This window comes from Molothrus aeneus, chromosome 1 (assembly GCF_037042795.1).
Source record: "Molothrus aeneus isolate 106 chromosome 1, BPBGC_Maene_1.0, whole genome shotgun sequence".
In the NCBI taxonomy this organism is placed as follows: Eukaryota; Metazoa; Chordata; class Aves; order Passeriformes; family Icteridae; genus Molothrus; species Molothrus aeneus.
The window spans coordinates 53,474,172-53,494,751 of NC_089646.1; the positions used below are offsets into that span (position 1 = coordinate 53,474,172).

Below are 20,580 nucleotides of genomic sequence, written 5' to 3' on the forward strand. Positions count from 1 at the left end.
ATACATGTTACTAAACTTCCTGTAGGCTCACAGCTCATCTTTGATCGGTTGCTACAGCCCTGGTGTTGGCAGCATCCAATGAGAATACAGCAACTTGATTGAGGCATTGAAGATATCTCAATCAAACAGCATGCTGTTGAAAAGCTGCAGGTTTGTTCCCTGGAATCCATAGTCTGTTGTATGATCAATCAGGTATACAATAAAATGCCTTTTTTCAGATGTGGGTTCCTGGGATCAGAGAATCTAAATCATGGCTTGAGCTCTTCTAGAATGCAAATGAAACACTCCTGTGGTTTAAAGGGGTACATGCACATAATGTGGTAATAACATAAAGGACACTGTGGCTTAAGAGATATAGCATTTGAACTATGAAACCTTGGTTATTGCTCTTCTGAAAGCCATAGTGAGATTTCTGTTGCTGCCTAATTGCTTTAGGGCAGTTAGATAATTAGATCAATGTACTATTGGGCTCAGTCTGTCAACTCATACATCTGAGGATGGCCAGGAGCCAGAACAATCTGGAGCATAACTCTTGTCACTTCTCCTTAGCCAGCAGATTTCGTGGGTCAGGGGTAGCTGAGGACTTCTCAGAGGAATTGGAGCAAGGGTAAGGATGGAGTTGGTGTGTGTAGAGGAAAGTGCTCAAATGGAGCTCAGCTGTGCCTCCTGTGCAGGAGCAAATGCCTCCACTTATAGAAAGACGGGAACAAAGCTGAAGCTACCGTGGAATAAACAGGAAAAAGTTCAGGGCTATGGGTCTTCCCATTTACCCTTCATTTGCCCTTGATGCAATACATCATTTACTAGGCTAATTTTTTATGTCTGAGGGAGGTAGTAAAGAATAATCTTTTAAGAGCATCAGAACATTTCTTGGCATATGGAACATTTAGTAATTATGTGTTCACTACGTTTTTTGCAGCAGTTAATTTTAAAGTTTGCAGCCAATGTTACTGTTAGTTAACCCAGACACTTATGTCAGAAAGCTCAGGAAGTATTTTCAGTCTGTCTGGAAATATACCATGGTTGCCTACTACTGTAAAACTTTAAAATCAGTCATTCAGTGTGAGTTACACATCTCTTAAAATTTGGTCTGAATAATTTCTTTACCATTTCACAGAAAGTGGAAAGATTGCAATTAATTGTGAAATCAATTTGTAATTCGGAAAAAATACCAACAACTTTTGTAATTCGGAAAAAAATACCAACAACTTTTATTCTATCTCAGCTCATTTTTATGCCATGCCTAGATGTATGTTTGACATACATCTATTTTTCATCACCCTTTCTTATATGTTATATTTAACATTTTAACATCAAAAGCACATTCTTTCATTTTATTTGATAGTAATAAAGGCAGACTATACACTTCAGCAATCTGTTGCTGAATTAACTTTTCTCCAAATTCCAATGCCTTGTTTATGTTTAAAAGAACATTAAAAGTGTAAATCTTGATTCTTTGTTTATAAGGTTTGCATTTAGGATCTGATTTTTCTAATGAAAATATAAATTATCTTTAGCTTTGTGTAGGTGAAATATTTAGAGAATTTCAGCCCAACATTTTGTTTTTGTTCAAGATTCAGCTGCTGAGATTAAAGAAAATCTCATTGAATGATATGAAAGAGTATAAAAATAATCTGGTGTACCAGCTTGGGGTGCCGCCCATTAACCTAAGGAGCCCTAAGTGTTTTAGGCAAGCTTGCATACCATCTTGTGGTGACCAGAGTGTAAACTGTTTTGCAAGTGGGACAGGGAGAGACCAGAGAGAAGGGCTCTGGTTAACCTCAAGTTTCATGGCAGGTCAGGGTCAGGGTCAAGGAGAGGGAGCCCAGCTTATTTTAGGAGTACATCTTACACAAACTCATGAAATGACCCTCTACCTTCAGTAGCATCTGAAGCCTGCTGAGAGGAGATGATCTTAGAGTGCTGTCAACTTTTTGTATTTGTCCAGGGTTTCCCATTAGTTGACAACCTGCTTGAAAATGGGAGGGGAACAGGAAGCTCTCATGTTATTTTTAAATGAGAGAAGAGCTAATACAAGTCATTATCAGAGGACTGCATCACGATAACCTCACTGATGGGATGTAGAGTCTATTCAGTCTGTGGTTTTGACTCTGCAAATAGACTTGTGTGTCAAGTATATTTATACATGAACTTTGAAGGCTGGGATGGTCACATTTATTGACTTCAGTCTGTCCTCCTAAAAAACTGACCATGTGTTGTTAATGGACAGCTATTACTTGTCCTGGAATCATGCTTTATCCCTGTTTGCTCCTAAACATAGACACAGAGGGACATGGTGAGGGAGAATCTTCTAGTCCCCTAAGTAGAGAATGCAGATACCTGAATGCTTATGGAAGTTCAGCAGCCCTGTTACCTTAGAGATGGATTCCTTTGAACCAGGGATGAGGTAAATGTGAATAAAATGCTAGGAAGGCTCTCCTGCTTTTTTATGTCACTAAATAAATCATACTAGTTTCCATTGCTGTCAGCCTGTCACTATTTGAGTCACTTAATAATAAATACAAAAATATGAGATCACCAAGCTCATTAATACTTTAGGTCTTGCTGGTTTTTTGAATGGTGTCTTTATAGTACCATTGCTTGAAATATATTGACCAGTGGTGTCATAGTGCAGACGTTGCATTACATTAAAAAATAAACAAGCGTTTTTAATGGCCAGAGAAACTGGCAATGTGATAAAACTTTCCTTCTTGTTTATCTTACGTCATTAACGGTACTTTTATGTTGTTTTTTTTAGCTCCACATGCTGGCGTCAGTCCAGCTGAATATTATCATCAGATGGCTCTGTTGGCAGGCCAGCGCAGCCCGTACGCAGACATCATTCCTTCAGCTGCCACTGCGGGAGCCGGGGCTCTGCATATGGAATATCTTCATGCCATGGATAGTGAGTGGTATTTTCTAGAAATATAGATAGTCCTACAAAGGGAGCCACGTGGGCTGTTTGTAGCCTGACCCAAAAGGCATCTGTGCTGATAGAGAAGTGGGAGTCAACATAAGCCTGCTCATGAGGCTGGAGGGCCAGAGAATTGATTGCCGAAGGCACAAGGGTTATGTCAAGCCTAAAAGTAAACTTTGAAAGAAAGTAGGGAGAGAAGCAGGACTGCTCCTGAAAACAGGTTATAAATTTTATTTCTAGCAGGGCTTGAGTGCTTTTGAAAATGTCCTTTTCTATTTGCAATCAGTAACTCACTTTCATAGTTGGGCTGAGTATTTCCCTGATGAGCTCTCTGTTAACAGAAGGTTTACATCTGTTTTTCTGTTAGGAGAGCATGCCCTGCACCTTTCAGAGAGTGCTAGCTGCACTTAAAAGTTGTGTATCACAGACCAATAGACCAGCGACCACTTGTAAAGTGAAGCAGTTTGCTGAATTCTTAAGGATCCCAACTTAGTTTTCCATAGCATTTCCATAATATTAAGAGCCTTCTTTATCCACTCAGTATCTTTCAGTCCTCTAATCTGTCTCTGTTTCTCTGTTGAAGGAGGAAAAGAGAGGACCCCATTGCAAAATGCTTGCTACTGCTTCTTTTATCAACCAGAAGGGATTATGCAGAGCATTCCCCTCAAGTCATAGATGCTTACATGCTTTTCAGGATGTACTCTGTTCCTTCTGATGAGTGCAATAAAAAATGATGGCAAGAAAAGGTGGTGATGTTGACTTTTGCTTGGTAGTACAGACCAATACAATAGTGTTAGGCAACCTTATTTTCCTGTAGAATTTTAAACTTTTTGTTAACATGCGATTTCTTCTTCCTGCTGTTGGCTGCACACCATAGTTGGTGATTTCAAGGAGCATGGGTGTTGGCAGGTTTACCTCTGGAAGGCATAGGAATATCTAGCCCTGCAGAATACATGCTTTGGAGTGTGAAGTACTTGACTGACCAATAATTTTTATAAGAGTCAGGCAAGACAGATAGTTGTGAAACTGTGCAGGATTTTTTTCATTCTGTTTCCTTGCTAATGAAGGATTTTTAAAATTAATTTTTTATTATCAGTCTCACTGCACCAGTAACATGCATAAAGAATTTACAGTAACATACCTTGAGCACACTGCAGAAACATAATAAACTCACAAAAGTAGTCTGGACTTAAACCAGAAATTACTGTGCAGACTTGGTACTTGAAAACTCAAGAATATGATACTTCCTGATTTGGATTCTGAGAGATAGGGAAAGATGAGGCACACTGCTAAAGCGCAGAATGCCTATTGATAATACCTTGCAGAATGGAAATGCTGTTACACGTGGTTCAGGTGATGTAAATTTGCTGCTGTGTTCCAGCTGCAAGGACAAATCCCCAGCTTGCATGAATGGGCACATCTTCCTTGAAAAGGATCATAGAATCCTAGAATAGTTTGGGTTGTAAGGGAACTTTAAAGGTCATCTACTCAAACTTCACTTGCAATAAGCAGGGATATTTTAAATTTTCAAGGGGTTTGGTTCCTACTGTGAGAGAGTGTGTCTGAATGCATGTAATTAGCAGTACCAGACCACATTCTTGGATGCAGATTTGATCTAATGGGTTTATTCAGCCTTTAGAAAGGTAGATACCCATATATACACCAGAAAACTTGAGAAAACCAGAAGATTTTGCAGTACTCATACAAATAATGGCATTTGCAGAAGGATCTTCATGTGTTAGTAGAGATTGTGTATGTTGTGATCTACATAGAATTCCATATTTTGCATCCCAAGAATGTTTCCACTTCTTACTTAACAGGAAATGTTTTGACCTTTGCCCATAATTTCATCCCATTCATAAAAGGTGCCTAAACACCATCTTTAATAAGGATATTTGTGTTCACCAGCTTTGACTAAGATACATTTGAAATGCACACTTTAATTTGTTTTGTGTTTGTTTTGAAAAATTAAGATCACACATTTGAGAGTAATTATACCAGCAACTTTTCAATTAGGCATTTTTTCAGAGTTAGAGACAAAACCTGCACTATTATGCAAATGGGTTATTTTTAAACAGTAAATAGAGAATTAAAATAAGAGTGAATCCTAGTAAGGTCACTCAGCTCACCTTCTGTATTTGATGAGAATGTGTTTAGTCAGGCAATAGCTGCTTTTATCTAAATAGAGTATGAAGTTACCCTTTTACTTTGTAAAAACTAATTAAAACTATCTTAACTTGCATGGGTATACAGTAAATTAATTGTCATTAAGTAGGAATCTGAATGTCCTATCATTCATCATGCTAAAGAAAACCCCTTTCTTCTTTGTCAGATTTTTAGATTAGAAACAAGAACAAAACAATTAGCAGGAAGCTGATATTAAGACTTCATAAAAATCCCCAATAAGAATGCCCGTGTATGTGTTTAATAACAAAGTACAGCGATCAATGGGAAGCAGTGCCATTTGTTTGGATCTTTCTTCTTAAAGATTTGTGTGGTGATCTTAAAAGTAGTCTTTTGCCTTTGCCCAGTCTTGTCAAAGGAAGCAGAAGACACATGAGTAGTTTCCCTCATTATCTGCTATCAAATCCTGAGCAAGTTGACTCAACTGACCGAAAGGCTGCTGCTCATTTATCCCACACAGCAACCAAATAGATACAAGCAAGACATTGTTCTTCTTTTGTGAAGCAAGTCTGTCTCCTAATTGTGGGCTTATACAGCATCTAGCACAGAAATTTGGAATCTCTACCCCCTCCTATAGTGCAGATAACAATTCCAACACCAGCATATGCTGACTTCCAAAGTGTGTTACATACAGTATATGTAGTTTGGGGTCTTCTGTTTTGCTCTGTGATGCTGAAACACTGATTTCAAATGGGGATTATAAGACTGGGAGAATTGTTAATCAGAGGTTAAATCTTACCCAAGGAGCAGTAGACTTGAAGCTCTGAACTTCACTGTCCATGAACCGTCTAATACATTGAAGAAGAATAAAACCAAGATTATGCTTGCTTAATTGTAATTCTTCTTCCTCCTGTCCTGAGTGGCATGAAAACTGGACCAAAATTTTCTCTGCTGCTAAAACTTTCCTTCAGTTTTGGTGGCCAGAGACCCTGAGCAAGCCTTACCATCTTCTTACCTGTTCTAGGAAAGTCAGATTTATCTGTTACCTTTAAGTGTAGCATCTAAAAAGGGGCATAGTAGATGTGGAAGTTATTGACATCACCACAGCAGCAACAGCTGAAATTGTGGCTGTAAAGATGTTGAATTCCAAAACTGTCTTTAAGCACTATAACAATTTTAATTTGGGTCGATAGGTGCATTTTTCACTTGGGGAGTATGTTCTACTCCCCTAAATGAAGTTCAGTGGAACACAAGCATGTTCCCTGAGGTTTCAAGATTCCAAATTAATAATATCCTCACTCAGATTTACTTTTGTCTATCCTCACTCAGAATAGGAGGTTTCTCTTTTTTAAAGGTATTTGATAATTACCTACTCCTTTTGGCATTAGAGACTCTGACCCAGCTGACCTAAAGAGCTGTGGTGCATTGACCTTGGTTGGATGACAGATGCCCCCCAAACTGCTCCATCAGTCCCTCTTCTCAGCTGGATGTGGGAGAGAAAAATAGATGGAAAATGACACGTAGGTTGAGATAAGGCAGTTTACTCAGGCAAAAGCGAAAGATTGCATGTGCAGAAGCAAAGAGAAAACAAAAATTTTTATTCTCTACTTCCCACCAGCAAGCCATATCCATCCACTTCCTGGGAAGCAGGGCTCCAGCACACGGAGGGGTTGCTCTGGAAGGCAAACATTGTAATTAATGAATGCTCCCTCACCTCCTCCTTTTCTTAGCCTTTATGTCTGAGCTGACATCATATGGTGTGGAATATCCCTTTGGCCAGTTTGGGTCAGCAGGCCTGCTTGTGTCCCCTCCCAGGATCTTGCCCACTTCCAGCCTGCTAACGGGGAGAGTGTTGGCAGACAGTGATGTGCCAGCACTGCTCAGCAGCAGCCAAAACTTCTTTCCAGCTACCAGTGCAAAGTACAGCACTGTGAGGGCTGCAGTGGGAAAAAATGAACATCATCTCAGCCAGACCAAAACACCAGCCCGGAGAGTTAAGCCAGAGTGAGAAGCTTTGGACTGGATTTGGTTTCTGTTTGTCAAAGCACAGTTGGAGAATGAGGGTGTAGTATCGAAGTCATTCCTTCTTCTCTCATCCTGATGACAGATTTATCATTTTGAAAACTAAGACAGAATTTATTATGAACTTTATTAAAGTGAAAACGAAGTTTTTACACGTCTGTAAACAGAAGGCAGAAGGAAAAGAAAGAAAGAAAAAAGGTTTTACTTTAAACCCACTCCCCCTAAACGTCCCATGTTCACAGCCTTCAATAAAAACTAGTGCCTGAGACATGTTCAAAGAAGTTTGATTTAAAGGAAGGGAATAAAAAAGGTTTGACGAAGTTTGATTTAAAGGGATGGAATAAATGATACATGTCTGAAGATTGCCTTATAAATGATTAAGCAATGCTAAAAACTTCAGCTCAGAAATCAAATTCATGGGCAAATTTGCTGGATGGCATATTCCATTTTTGAAATTTATGATGAAGATAGATATCTGTTATTTTAGAATTGATCTCCACCTCAGAATAAGATCTTTTCTTCTGACACCTGCTGGATTTTTTGTTGGCACACTCGAGTCTTTGCTGTCTACAACTGACTCTTTATTTCTATAATGTCTACTCCAAAAGGGTGACACTTTTAAGCAAATCTTCACTGTCAGCTTCCATTTGCGCGCTTTGCCAAAGCTGATGTTTTTCTATCAGCATTTCCACAGAGGTAAATGGATTTTTAGTGAATCAGTGCTCCTTCATTTTCTGATTTTAAAGCATTATTGAATAGGGAATGTAATACTTTGATGGGAGAGCACTGTGAACAGATGAACATTTCAAATTGCTAAATAAATATTGAAGTGTTTGTTTTTAAAATAAAAGCTGGGCTAGGCTGGAAAATTTTGTTTAGTATTCAGAGACACTCACAAATTGTGACCTATTCCTTTTTATAGTAGCATACTAACAAATTCATGTTATGCTAAATGAATTGTTAAGCAAATGTCCTGTAATGAGTGGCCAGCTCATGCTTAAGACTCTTTAGGCACGTGAGACCTAATTAAACCACAAAGATAGGGCAAACCAGTAATTCCATTCAATTGTATTTTCAGTTTTAGAAGTCATGGCCCCCCCTTGAATTGAATCCCTGTCTCCTGTGGTCAGACCCGGTAGAACTCTTGCCTGGCTGAAGGAGAAATGTTCCCTTTTTGCAGGATCCTGCAAAATCTCCCTTAGGAGATAGTTCCTGTCCCAGGTAGATGGAGGGGGCTGCTGAATTCCCAGAGCTAGATGGGGCCTGAAAGAGGTGCTGCCTGGAGGAACAGAGGAAGCCTGAGACTATTGTATGTGTGACTCGAGCCCTGGTGCTGCCCCTGGCAGCTGTAAGGAGTGTCCTTCTCCATCCCTGGCCACAGATCTGGTGCATCCAGAGTGGACACAGGGTTGCCCTGGCAGCAGCTGGCAGGCAAGGCGAAGGTGTAGCAAGCAGTGGGTAGATATGCAAGAGCCATAGCATGACTCAGACAAGGGGGAAAGGAGACTGGTTCAGTCTAGAAAGGGTGAGGAGGAGGGAAGTCACAGCAGTTTTTGAGAATGTGCAGGGCACTGCAGGGAGTATAATGTCTGTACTTAGCTATGCCCTTGTAAAACCATGATAAAGCACTTGAATTGTATCCTCATCTGGGGTAAATTACATTACAAGCACTAACTTCAGAGGCATTGTTTTAATTCATTCCAGCTGAACAGTCAGCAGAGAAAAATTGTGGATTAAAGATGCAAGTGCAAATTACTACTATTTTTGTTTTACCATGATTGTATGTTGTATTTCCTTGTTAGATATATTGTAGTTTCTTATAGCTGCTGATCATTGTTGTTTCTTACTTTAGCACAAGTAAAAGATCTCTGCCTTTGAAAGATATGATGCACAGTACTAATAAAATATCAGACACAGTACAATAGAAAGCTCCTAAAAAGGAGATAAAACAGATTTCAAAAAAATAGCATATGATAGGTTTTACAAATAAGTAAATGGCTATACTTAAATTTTAAATGATGAATCAAGAGCTTGAATATTCATTGAGAGACTGGAGCTGTATGGGCTAAGGCTTTTTCTGGAGACAGAGCAGGAAGGAACAAAACTCTGTACTACCCAGATGCCAAAGCGGATGAGGATTATAAATGGAGATCTGATCACACAGCCACAACAATAATAACATGGCAGCCCCAATACTGTATTAAAATCTTGGCTAGCATGCACAAAAAAAAGGGAAACTCACTCAGGTGTGTGAGAAAGCTTACTAATAGATTCTGTCTAGCTCTGATCTTGAGATGAGTCTAATTAGAGTCATTTGGGCTCTTCTCCTGGTTATTTTTAGACATGTAAACTTAAATACCCTGCAGAAAAAAGATCCTGGACACAAAGATGTTAAGAATGTCAGACCTATACTGGATGCTTGTGGCCAGCTGTGAGTTATTAGTAAGTTACAGAGAATGTCAGGGACTCTAGGAGAAGTAGCTGTAAAGTAGGCATCAAACCCAAGACCTGCATGACCCTGGCTGTCATGATCATTAGGATTCAGTCCTTTACTACAGGTTAAAGGGATTAAAACGCTAGAAGCAGCAGTACTGTTAAAGGAAATTGTTCAGTGTGCAGTGGGGAAGCTAATTCTCTCCTTACTTTCAAACAAGATAGAAAATAATTAAATAAAGGGAATAAATTTAAGGTGATATATCTTCTGTTAGGACTGCAGAGAGTTGGGATGATATGGTAAAATAGATCAGAAGAGGCAGAGATTTTCAGAATAGGACATAAAATTTAGAAATGTAATGTGTATTTATTTAAGTGGTATCTGTATGTTTGCCTTCACTTTGCTGCTTTGAAAAGTCTAGTCTCCAGTTTTAAAGAAATTTAGCAGTTGTAGGTCCCTATACACCCCGACAAAAGAATATCATGGGATCTTGGACAAATTCAAATAAAGCCTACTGTTTCTCATTTTAATGCTCTGAATGTCAATCTGAATTCTGCTGATAGAGCTGGCCCTTTTAGTGTTTGTTTTAGTCCTGATTTTTAGTTTTGCATCCAATATCCACCTGGCAGAATTACAGTCAACAAAGAGAAAGCTGCCTCTTCATTTCTGTACTCTATTTGATATGTGTAGGTTTGGCTGTATGTATTAAAGTGTTGTGGGTTTGGGCTTGCTGGTATCCCAGATTTGAACCACTGTCTCATTGCTCATGGTTGAATTAATGATGTGAATGTCTAAGAAGCCATCAGATTCATAAATCACCAGAAATGAGAGGGATAACTCATAAAAGTCTTTTCCTTTTGTTTAGCCATTTATCATTTTGCTTGCACATTAATAAACAGAGCTCCCCTGAGGTAAGCCATAGGAAGAAAGATTTTTCTTCCTAATTTTCCTCAATCGTGGCCAGTAGATCACGAATGAAGAGAGCGGGCTTGTCACAGTGTGCTGGTGTCTCCCTCTACCCATCACTGATAACAAATAAATCCAATGAAGTCCTTGTGGATAATTATTTGTGTTTCCATACCAGGTGCCAGGTTCCCGAGTCCGAGGCTGTCGGCCAGACCGAGCCGGAAGCGCACATTGTCCATATCCCCCCTGTCTGACCACAGCTTTGACCTTCAGACCATGATACGGACCTCTCCAAATTCCTTGGTCACAATTCTCAATAATTCACGTAGCAGTTCGTCAGCCAGTGGTTCTTATGGCCACTTATCTGCAAGTGCAATAAGGTAAGAATTGCATTTGCTACCTGAATTGTATATTCTCATTTATGTGTCACACACATACAAATGTGAACATATACTCACATCTTTAAGTTACTTGTGGGGGTTTTTTTGTGAATATGTGCATTTTGCAGTTTCTATAATGTATGTTAATCGGAGCTTAATTTAAATTATAAAATATTTTTTCTTACTCAGAAAGGTAACCACAAGGAACTTTTTGGCCTCTTATTTTCCAGTGCAGGTAATGGTTTGTCTGACCAGCAGGAACAGTGTGTGTTTGTGTGTCCAGTAATCCATTTTCAGAGAAGAAACTCTAGGATAGGTTTGTGACTTAAGTCACTTGGGTTCTTCTGCCCATAGATATCATGGACAGTGAAATGGTGAAATGTTCCTACATTACAATCATCAGAAAGTAAGAAAGAGAAATATGGTACTGTTCAATCCAAATGTTTGGCTGTAACTTTTGGGTGTTCATTTTTTTTTTCATGTTTTCATGTCTTGAAAGATTTGATATTCTCTGGCCAAATTTTTTTTTTGTACCAAGGAAGTACTGTCATCAGAAATGCTGTGATTTTCACTTAGCTGCTTCACTTGTGTGTGCAAGAAAACAGTCAGGAATGGTTGTTCCAGATGCAGAATAGCAGAGTAGCAAATGAAGAGATGGACAGAAGTTGTGCAGAAAAGGGAAGCAAATAGGGCACAAAGGAGAGGGAACTAAAGGAATAAAGTAAAAATAAAAAAGGGAGTGGAAGAAAACTAGGAACTGCACAAGGAAAAATGGAGATGCAACTGCAGAACATTTTTGTAATTGTGACATGGCTATATGTTAACTGAAAAAAGCTCCTTTGGTGCTCTAAAAAATATCCCCCACCTCTCCAAAGTGTCAGAAAATGTTGGGCTTGCGTTTATAACTCTCAAAGAATGCTTCTTGGCCCTGGCTTAGCAGCAGCTTCCACCTTCAATTTGCAATGAAGCAAAGGAGCAAGTCCCTTCAGCAGTTTCTTGAGATGGGACGCCCATTTTAGGCAAGGTTCAAAACATTACCAAGGTCATGGTTTGACCCCCTGTATGGGCCATTCACTTAAAAAGTCAGATTTGATGAGCCTTGTGGGTCCCATCCAACTCAGAATATTCTGTGAAATCTGTGAAACACCTCTGTGGCAAAAATGACACATTTACAGCTTCAAAAATGGGCTATGGGGGTTTTCACTCCTGTAGAAGATGGGGCACACAACTGGTGTGTTAGAAACCATGAGCCTGACAAACTCGGAGAGTGACAGCACTGCAAATATTGGCATTAGTGTAAGTGCTGTGTTTTCCTTTTTAAGCACTTTTAAATAGTCATGCTTCATAGCTCTGATGTCCTTGAGTAGCTGTGTGGTATTTCACAGGTACAGGTATTGCTCTCAATACCGCTTGGCAGCCAGTGGAGCCATGGTCCCAGTTATGAAGCTCCTTAATGAGGAATGTTTATGTCAGTGGCTGGCAGCAGTTGGACCATATATGTCAGATACATGGAACTGTGTGGAGCTGTGCTATCTGCACTCTCATTGAGACGGGATGGCACTTAATAGCTAAACTCCTTTCCCATAGCTTGCAGCTTTGGTAAAGCAAATAGTGCATGAAAGTTGGCATAGTCTCTACAGTGGAGTGAGTCTTCTCTCCTTTTACTCTTCCAAAGCAAAGCTGGAGTCAGATGAATAATTTTGTTGAAAACAGTTGTGGAACTGGAGGGAGTTATGGGCAAAGACTGAGTAAGGATGGTAGGGAGTGTTCAAAGTGAGTCTTGTGAACTGGTGTCACTGAAGAAAGCAATGCTTGTGTGACTCAACCTGTGGTTGAGCAAAGCTTTCAGCCCTTCCTGGTCATCCTTCCCAGGAATGCATAATAAAAAATTTCACATGATTTTGAATTAAGATTTTTTTTTTCATTTTGATAAGAGTATGTCCATTCAGCATGCAAAGTTGGAAATGTACACTTCCATTCTTCTCGGTTGAAAGGAAGGAAAGGGAGAGCTCTTCTTCCTGCTTTGCAACTCACCTCTGTTGGTGCCCTTTAACTTCTCCTGTGTGAACCTGTCTATATAAACCAAAATAACCAGTGATGTAAGGTATTAAACCCAAACCACATTTCATTGCCTTAATAAATTCCAAGACTAAATGCCAACAGGACTGTCAGCAAAACCTAATTTAATATTCACTGTCTTGCAAATAATGCATTCAGCACAAGAACTGTTGTATTGGATAAAACCATAGGTTCATCCCATTTAAAATCCTGTCAGCAACCATGACCAAAGTCTAGAAAAAAAAAATTTCCTGGTTGAAAATGCCAGCTTCTGGAAACTTGTGGGTTAATGTCATCAGAGTTGCTGCAAGAAAATGGTACAATTCAGCAAGGCACTAGATGGAATTGCAAGACAGGAAAGATTTCTATTTTCAATAGTATTGGTAGCATTAACTATACTTAACATTACACAGTCCTTCTACTTCTTGATGTTGTTTCCTACCTTTTTTAACTTAGTCCAAATAGTTTACACTTGGCATCATTTTTCATGGTAAATACCTATCTAATGCTGAATATTTCCAAAAAACATCAGCAAGGTTATTAATTTATCCAAATGAAGTTAGGTAAGAAGAGATTTTTCTGTTTAAGCTAGAAGAACTATTGCCTTTTTACTGGGAAGCTGAACTTTGCCAGGAAAGTTGCCTAGATGATATAGATGTGATCTCTGCTGGTTTAGAGAAATTGTCCCATTTAGACAAGTGATAAGCCCTTAAGAGGTTTCTATTAGCTTGTGTTAAATAAACTAAGCACTCAGCATGTTCCAGTCCAGGGCCCACAGATAGGAAGGAGGACCTTTCCCTGCAGCTGCAGCTCTGGTGCTTCCTTGGGAAGCCTGTGGAGGCTCAGCTGTCTGTCCAGCCATAACAGTTTTGTGAAACAGAAAGCACTCTTTAGAGGAGACAGGAGTCAGCCCAGAAACTGTACAGGCTAAGGAAGTTGGCACAAAATGCCTTTCTATAACACAGCATAGCCTTGCAGCAGGAGAGAGGAAAGGCTGCAAAATAAAGCAGGCAGAAGCCGGTCATTCAGAGAATGAAGGTACTGCCCCCTTGTGATTGTGCTCTGATACCATCTTTAACTTCAGGTTTGCACAGTATTTATAGGGCCCCTGTCTTCTTCAGTGCACAGCCTGAACAGCTGAGCATCCTCTGTGGATCAGTGAGAGCCACAGGACACTGCCTCACCTGTCGCAGGCAGCCTAAAAGAGGAGGGAGCCTCGTACCTGGTTGTTTGCTGCCTGGAGGGCAGACTGTGCCCTTGCAACACAATTCCAGACTGATGCTGGGCCAACTAAACTAGTGAGGAGTGACCACCAGGCTCAGTTTGTCTTCTGGAGTCCCAGCCTACCACTCTTAATTTTGCAGAGGAGTCAAATTGCTCACAGGCATGACTTGAAGATGCTGACAGCTGTTTTGAGCATCTTGTATACTGTGTCATGTTAACTAGCCCAGATCTTCTTGACTGAAATTGGGCAACCCCAATGAGTGACACTTTTTGCCTCCATCTTTCTTTGATTCCTGTTCAAAATGAATCCTTCCCCTTCACCTCAGAGGGAGGTTGAAAGCATTAATGTTTTGTGAAGCAATTAGATTGTACAGTGATGAGCACAGTGGAGAAGCCCAGGAGGGTGTCAGTAATTATTTATTCACTGATGGTTTAAATACAAGGGAAGGAAGACCTATGGACATTACTCTGGGCACAGAGAAGAAAAGTACCAGAGGGCCTCTTGCTGAAGGCTACTGTGTGTCTTGTCGACTGAATGAGTTAAGAATTGTGCAAAGAGGAAAAGGGGTGTGCTGTCACATAACTAAAAGCTGACGAGTCAGCACATGAAGATTTGGGCAGGTTTACTTCTGGTATGTTTAATTTTGTGGGCTCAATGCTCTTTCACACCTATTTTTGTAAAGGTACTACTTGTGTTTAGAAAGTGTTCCTAGGGCTTCAGTGGTCTTTGCATTGGCTAAAAAAAGAGGCTGAAAGATTACATCCTGTGCTTCACACAGCTTTTCAGCATTGGATCCTCTATATGAGCACTGTGGGATGCTGAGGATGAAATCAGGTGAAAAGAGCCACATTTTGGTCTCTGTTTGTACAAAGCCAAGCACAGGATGGCTCTGGTCTTTGGCATGGGTAGATTGAATAATAAATACTAGTAGTAGTTCAGCACAATCCAGAGAGCTGGGCCTGGCGGGTGCTTTGCCATTGTCAGCTGGCAGTGCAGTGCTGTACCCTGACTACTGGCTGAGTACTTGAAAAGGAGATGACACTCCTGCTGACAGCTAATAGTGGATCTCCTTTGCACACCAGGTAGAGCTTCTACTTTGTGCATTTGAAAACACCTGGTTTAGGTCTCAGCTGGGAGAGATTATGCAGAAAGGAGATGTGTGAAGTAGCATCAAATGAGGATAATCCTTCATTTGACATTTACTCATTTGGTTACCTGCCTCAGTCCTGCAGTGCAGCACCCCTGCTATTAATCCTTTGTCAAGACGTACTTAATATTATATCTGCTACCTGTGACAATTATTAGACTTTGCACTTCAGTAGCACTTCTTTTTGAGAGACAGCATGGTTTAGAGTGAGTATAGAGGGGGTAATCACTTCCCATGATATTAAGAGTACTGATTCAAAACCTTTACAAAAGATTAACTGGTCTTTAATAAACACAGGAGGCTGGGACTTCATGTTCTATGAGATTTGAAATTTAGAACCTCTAGTCCCTTGGCAATGCTGTGATACCAAAATTACAAAGTCAGTTTTCAGAAAGTGATCTGAATTCCCTGTCAGATTCAAGGTGTTTAAGTCAGTAAATCCACCTACTACAAAAGACTTTCTTTGGGTCTAGGCAGATATAACTGTGAATGTAACTTAGCCATCTCATAAGCTGTGAAAATTCAGTTTCATGTGAGCACAAGAGCCCTTTGGGATCTCCTTGAAAGAAACTAAGAAAACACAGTAGCACTTTCTTTTTTCCCCCATGTGCTGCCCTGTTTCCCTGATAGCATCAGAACACTTAACACAATGTGGTTAATTACAGCCAGACCCTGGCTGCTCTGGCTCCTGTCCCTTTGCTCTGGGTTGATCTGAAGCGTCAGGGAATGGTGGCAAGGATACTTTCACAAAGAGCACTAGAAAGGGATAGCCAGGTTTGTAGAATGAGCTTAGACAGCAATGGATTAACATCAGTGAGGAAGACAAGAGTTGTGTTTCTGCAAGCAGGTATTGGATTCTCAATTATTTCCTCATCTCATATAAGCTCCTTGTATAGAATGATTGTTGTATATTGAGTCAGTGCATTGTAGCTAGAGATGAGTGACTAGGTAATAATTTTTCCAGTTTCCCTTTGCAAATACAAAGAGAAAATAAAGAGAAAAATAAAAATAGAGTTAAGATATCCAAGTGAAGTATAAAGTTATCAACAAAGTGTAAGTATCTTTAGCAGAGGGCCCAACAGTATAATTATACACTCCATTAAAAAAAGGAAAGAGTATCCTTTTATCAGGTTTAAATTATCCAGTTTTTGAATTGAACAGAATGTCTCAGTTATAAGACAGGAAGCGCTCATGTTCTCAATCTTCCTTCTTTATTCAATATTTTATATATTCTTATTATACTCAGCTCCTTTCTGATGTTGTTTTCAGTCTGCTCCTTAGAGTTCTTGCATTGTTTTTTCTGCTGATACTGTCTGAAAGTCTCCTTCTACTACATGCAATAGTATTCCAGGGGAGGAGCAGCAATTTATATGCACCTTGATTTTTTCAGGTTTTTCTCCAGCAAATTTTTTTAACGTATTTTTGCCATAGCTTCATGTTGATCAAATTTTCATTCCTTCATTGAATTCTGCATTGAGACAAGCAAGTGCTTCTTGTCATTTGTCTCAGTTAATTTAGAACCAGTGTATGAGTAGCTCTGACTCCATTTCAGTATCGATATGCATCTTGCTATCAGTATTGCTCATTCATCTAGCACACTGGGCTCTAAAGATAACCACTTAGCTTTCACCATGCTGCTCAAAATAATTTTGTCACATATGCAGATATAATTTTTTTCATTTCTCAACTCCATGCCCAGATTGCTGACAATTGCACAATGAAACAGAAGACCCCATCTGAGAATTTGAATCTAATCTTTACTTAAATCCAACTACCTAATTCTTGCCTTTGATTTGTGTTTTAGACTGTAAGTTGTAAGTTTGTATATTTCTGTAATTATATCTGTGTAAAAGGACATGCTCAAATGCTTGTTAATGAAATTAAAAAGGACATGTTTAGCATAGCACAGGTAGAACAAAATACATTAAAAATAATGTTTTGCAAGAAGCTCGTTATGATAGGATGTGTAGGATAAAGAGTTTGTTTATTATGTCAGCAATATAGGTGTTTTGTTGTTTTATTATCACTCATTGGGATCTGCCTAAGTTAGATGCAGTGCTGACTTTGATTGAAAGCGTTTCTTACAATAAAAGCTTTCTAATTAATTGCTTGCAATATGTTGTAAATGAAGGCTTTGTTTCAGTTCAGACTGAGTCAAATTCAGTCCAAGTGTAACCCCACTGAAAAAGGTCCTACTAATGTAGGACCTATTACACATATGGACACTATTACACATATGTGCAACATAGGGCTTTATTCTCCATGGTCAGGTACTGTGGGTAGTCTAGAGAAGGGAATATAATGCTCTATCCTGCAATAATAGCTTCATTTCATACCTTCTTTCAAGAAGTGTGAATGTCAGAGAAGTGGCACAAAGTGAATAAAAGTGAAATTCACCAGTATTACAGAAAGTTGTATCTGTATCAGGCTCAGTGAAAATATAACCATGCAGCTAGCCTCCTGCACAAAGCTCATGTAGATTATGGGAGGGTGACATTCAGGGAGATTGTTTCAGAGGTCACTTACATCTTGCTTTAGAAAGTGGTGGATGTTTCTCACCAGAAATATGAATGGCAAGAATTCTGCCTTTGGAAAGTGTAAAATCTAAGGAGCTGAGCAACATAAAGAATGCAGACTACACAGACACGTATTGCATGCACATTTACAGGTACAGGTGCACCTATATACCAGTGAGATTATGTCTACACGCCTGTAAATCTGTATGTCACAGATCTTGTAATTAAAAGTCCATTTGAAGCAACTTGCTCCAGACTGGTTCAGTGTTACTCAAAGAGTTTAAACTCATTCAATGAACACAGAGCAATATTAGTTCCAGGAAAGTCCTCAAGCCAATACAAGTGTGCTGGAGTTTAGCACTTCATTACTTCATTTTCAGACCCTAAAAGCAAGTATTAATTAGCACTTTGAATGTAATAAATTATACCAGTTTTAGAAGCCTGAAAGTGCTTAGCCATGAATTTAATTCAAAATTATGTTTGCTAGAAGTGGCATGAACTTCCATGGAGGGAGCACAGATAAATTATGCAAGGTACCATTAATACAAAGTCCAGTTAGGATACTAAGGATTCCTTCACAGGAATAATCCAGTGAGAAGGACAAAGTTGACAGTGCTGTCTGAGCACATAAGGTTAATCAGTGTGGCCCCGTTGCTCTCAGTGAAACGATGCCATTTTACTCTGGATATGGCAATGTATTCATGAAGAAAAATTTCACCTAGCCTGGCAGATAAAACAGAATAGATAATAAGACAAGCTGAAGAGAAAGTACAAACCACAGACTCTGTTAATTTTAAACTGGTAATAGAAAAGTAAAAGAAAAAAAGGGGGCAGTGATGTATGTGAATTAAATACAATTGTACAATGATGGTTATTATTTGATGAAAACTGGAACACCTAGTAAAATACATGGTCTCCTTTATTAGATGCAGGATATGTCTTTTTACGAATTCATTTAGATGACTTTTCTCTAAGTTAGTGATTTTTAATGCAATGTGTCAACATTACGAATGCTGAGGGATGTTTGAAAACTAGTCATTTTTGAAATATTTTTTCAAACTATTTCAAGTCTCATACCTGCATTCAAGATCACACTATGTCTGGTTTCATAGTCAAAGTTTGGTATTGTTTTCCCCTGTACTTAAATAGCAAGCCATAAAAACTAATGAAGACCTTCCTGCACTTTGCCTACTCAAAGTGCAGTATTGTCAGTTAAAAAAATCAGGGAGAGGAACTGAATTTAAAGCACAATTTTTTCTTAGAAGAAGTATTAGATCTATTATGGGTAAATTGCTCCAAACAGAAGTGCATTTTAAAGTCTCTCTTCCTGTAATGGTGTTTGGTTTTTGGTTTGTGTCTAAGATACTTGAAACAGTAAGAGTTTCACAAATCTCTTCAGGGCTGCAAGGTTGCCAAGAGATTTTTCACTCGTGTGTCCCGAGCAATTGTCAACATTCACTCTTGCTGGCTGCTGCCTTGAGGACAAGTAGAGGACAGAGTTGGACACTTCTTTTCACTCCCTCCTGTGTGTTTACAAGGAACATACATAATTCTTGTTTCTGCCAACTCAAACAACAGGGGATGGTTTTCTTACATGTTGTTACTGGTTGATTCTTATCTTCTGCATCCTTGTCGAAGGACAACTCTCTGGCTTGTGTTCTTCTACACCTCTGCTGAGGTCTGATCATGATTCTGTCCTGCTGACTGTCCACAGCTTTTCACATCTGAGTATGCAGTGTTCCTGGCTGCATCTTATACATATACATTGCTCCATCAAAAGATCTAGATCAACTTCTATGCATGAAGACAGCTTATGCAGATCCCCTCAGCACCCATGGCTCAGCTCCCAGCCATGCTTACAGATGTCTTGTGTTTTGAACAGTGGACAGTTTGGCAGTTTATCATGGGATGAATGAAGCTATTTCTTATATTAGGTTTTATTTTTTAAAAAAGCATCTAAACATGTGAAAAGCAGTATTTGATCACTGTTAACTTATTGTATTGTATAACTTGTATTGTGACCTACGTTAGTTGAGATTACTGTGTCTGTAAGACCCAGGCTTTAGGACAGCACTTAAGGACTTGCTGAAGTCAGTCCCTCTTCAGAAGTATTTAGGAGTTATTAGGGTGTTTTCCTGAACAGTAGTTGGGTGCATTTGTAAAACAGTAAAGGTCCTTGTTTGACTCTTAACAACTTTCTTAAGCAATTTATAAGGACTTCAAAAATAAAATTAAAAACTAAAGGTGAAATCCTGGCCTGGTCTAAGTAAAGGATAAAAACATCATTGAATTCAGTGAGTCCGGTAGGTAAATTGCTCCAATCAGAAGTGCATTTTAAAGTTAATTAGGTGTTATCGTAGTTTGTGATGATCAGCTTTATTGAACATGAAGGCAGTCTACCTACAAATTACTTAGCCCTTTCTTGAACTGGGGATTTGTATTATTTGGTCTATTTAGTGTAGGTCCCTGATGGCAAGAACGAGTGATGGAGGCTGTAGGGCAAACAGGGAGTGCCAAGGCTTTTCCACAAGTCAGGAAGGGCCTGCATGTCCCCTTGCAGTGCTGGTTGCACCCTCCCTCATGAAGCAATGTTAGGATTGTGAATGCACCACCCACACATCAAAGGCCCTTCAAAGGCCAAAAGGCCTGAAGCCCTGTCCTGCCCCTTGATCTGGGGGACACAGTGTGTCTCACTATGCCCCACGTTCCTGTCCAGTGACCTGTTCTGCATTGTTTTATTTCAAAAGCTGTTGGGCAGTTGGGGTACAACAAGGACAAGCAAAAGAAAAAGAAAAAGAGGCCTGAAAAATTATATGGATGAGTTGCAATAGAGTTTATATCTTTTTCCAGA

At 39.4% G+C, this 20,580-nt stretch overlaps 1 protein-coding gene across 1 annotated transcript in view; it reads left to right on the forward strand.

The window, feature by feature from the left end:
- GLI3 (GLI family zinc finger 3) overlaps window positions 1–20,580 on the forward strand; it is a 201,778-nt gene that overhangs the window by 137,185 nt on the left and 44,013 nt on the right. Inside the window, exons 6-7 of the mRNA XM_066557224.1 lie at window positions 2,759–2,905; window positions 10,582–10,783. Coding sequence (XP_066413321.1) covers window positions 2,759–2,905; window positions 10,582–10,783 — 349 coding nt within the window. The remainder of the gene's footprint in view (window positions 1–2,758; window positions 2,906–10,581; window positions 10,784–20,580) is intronic.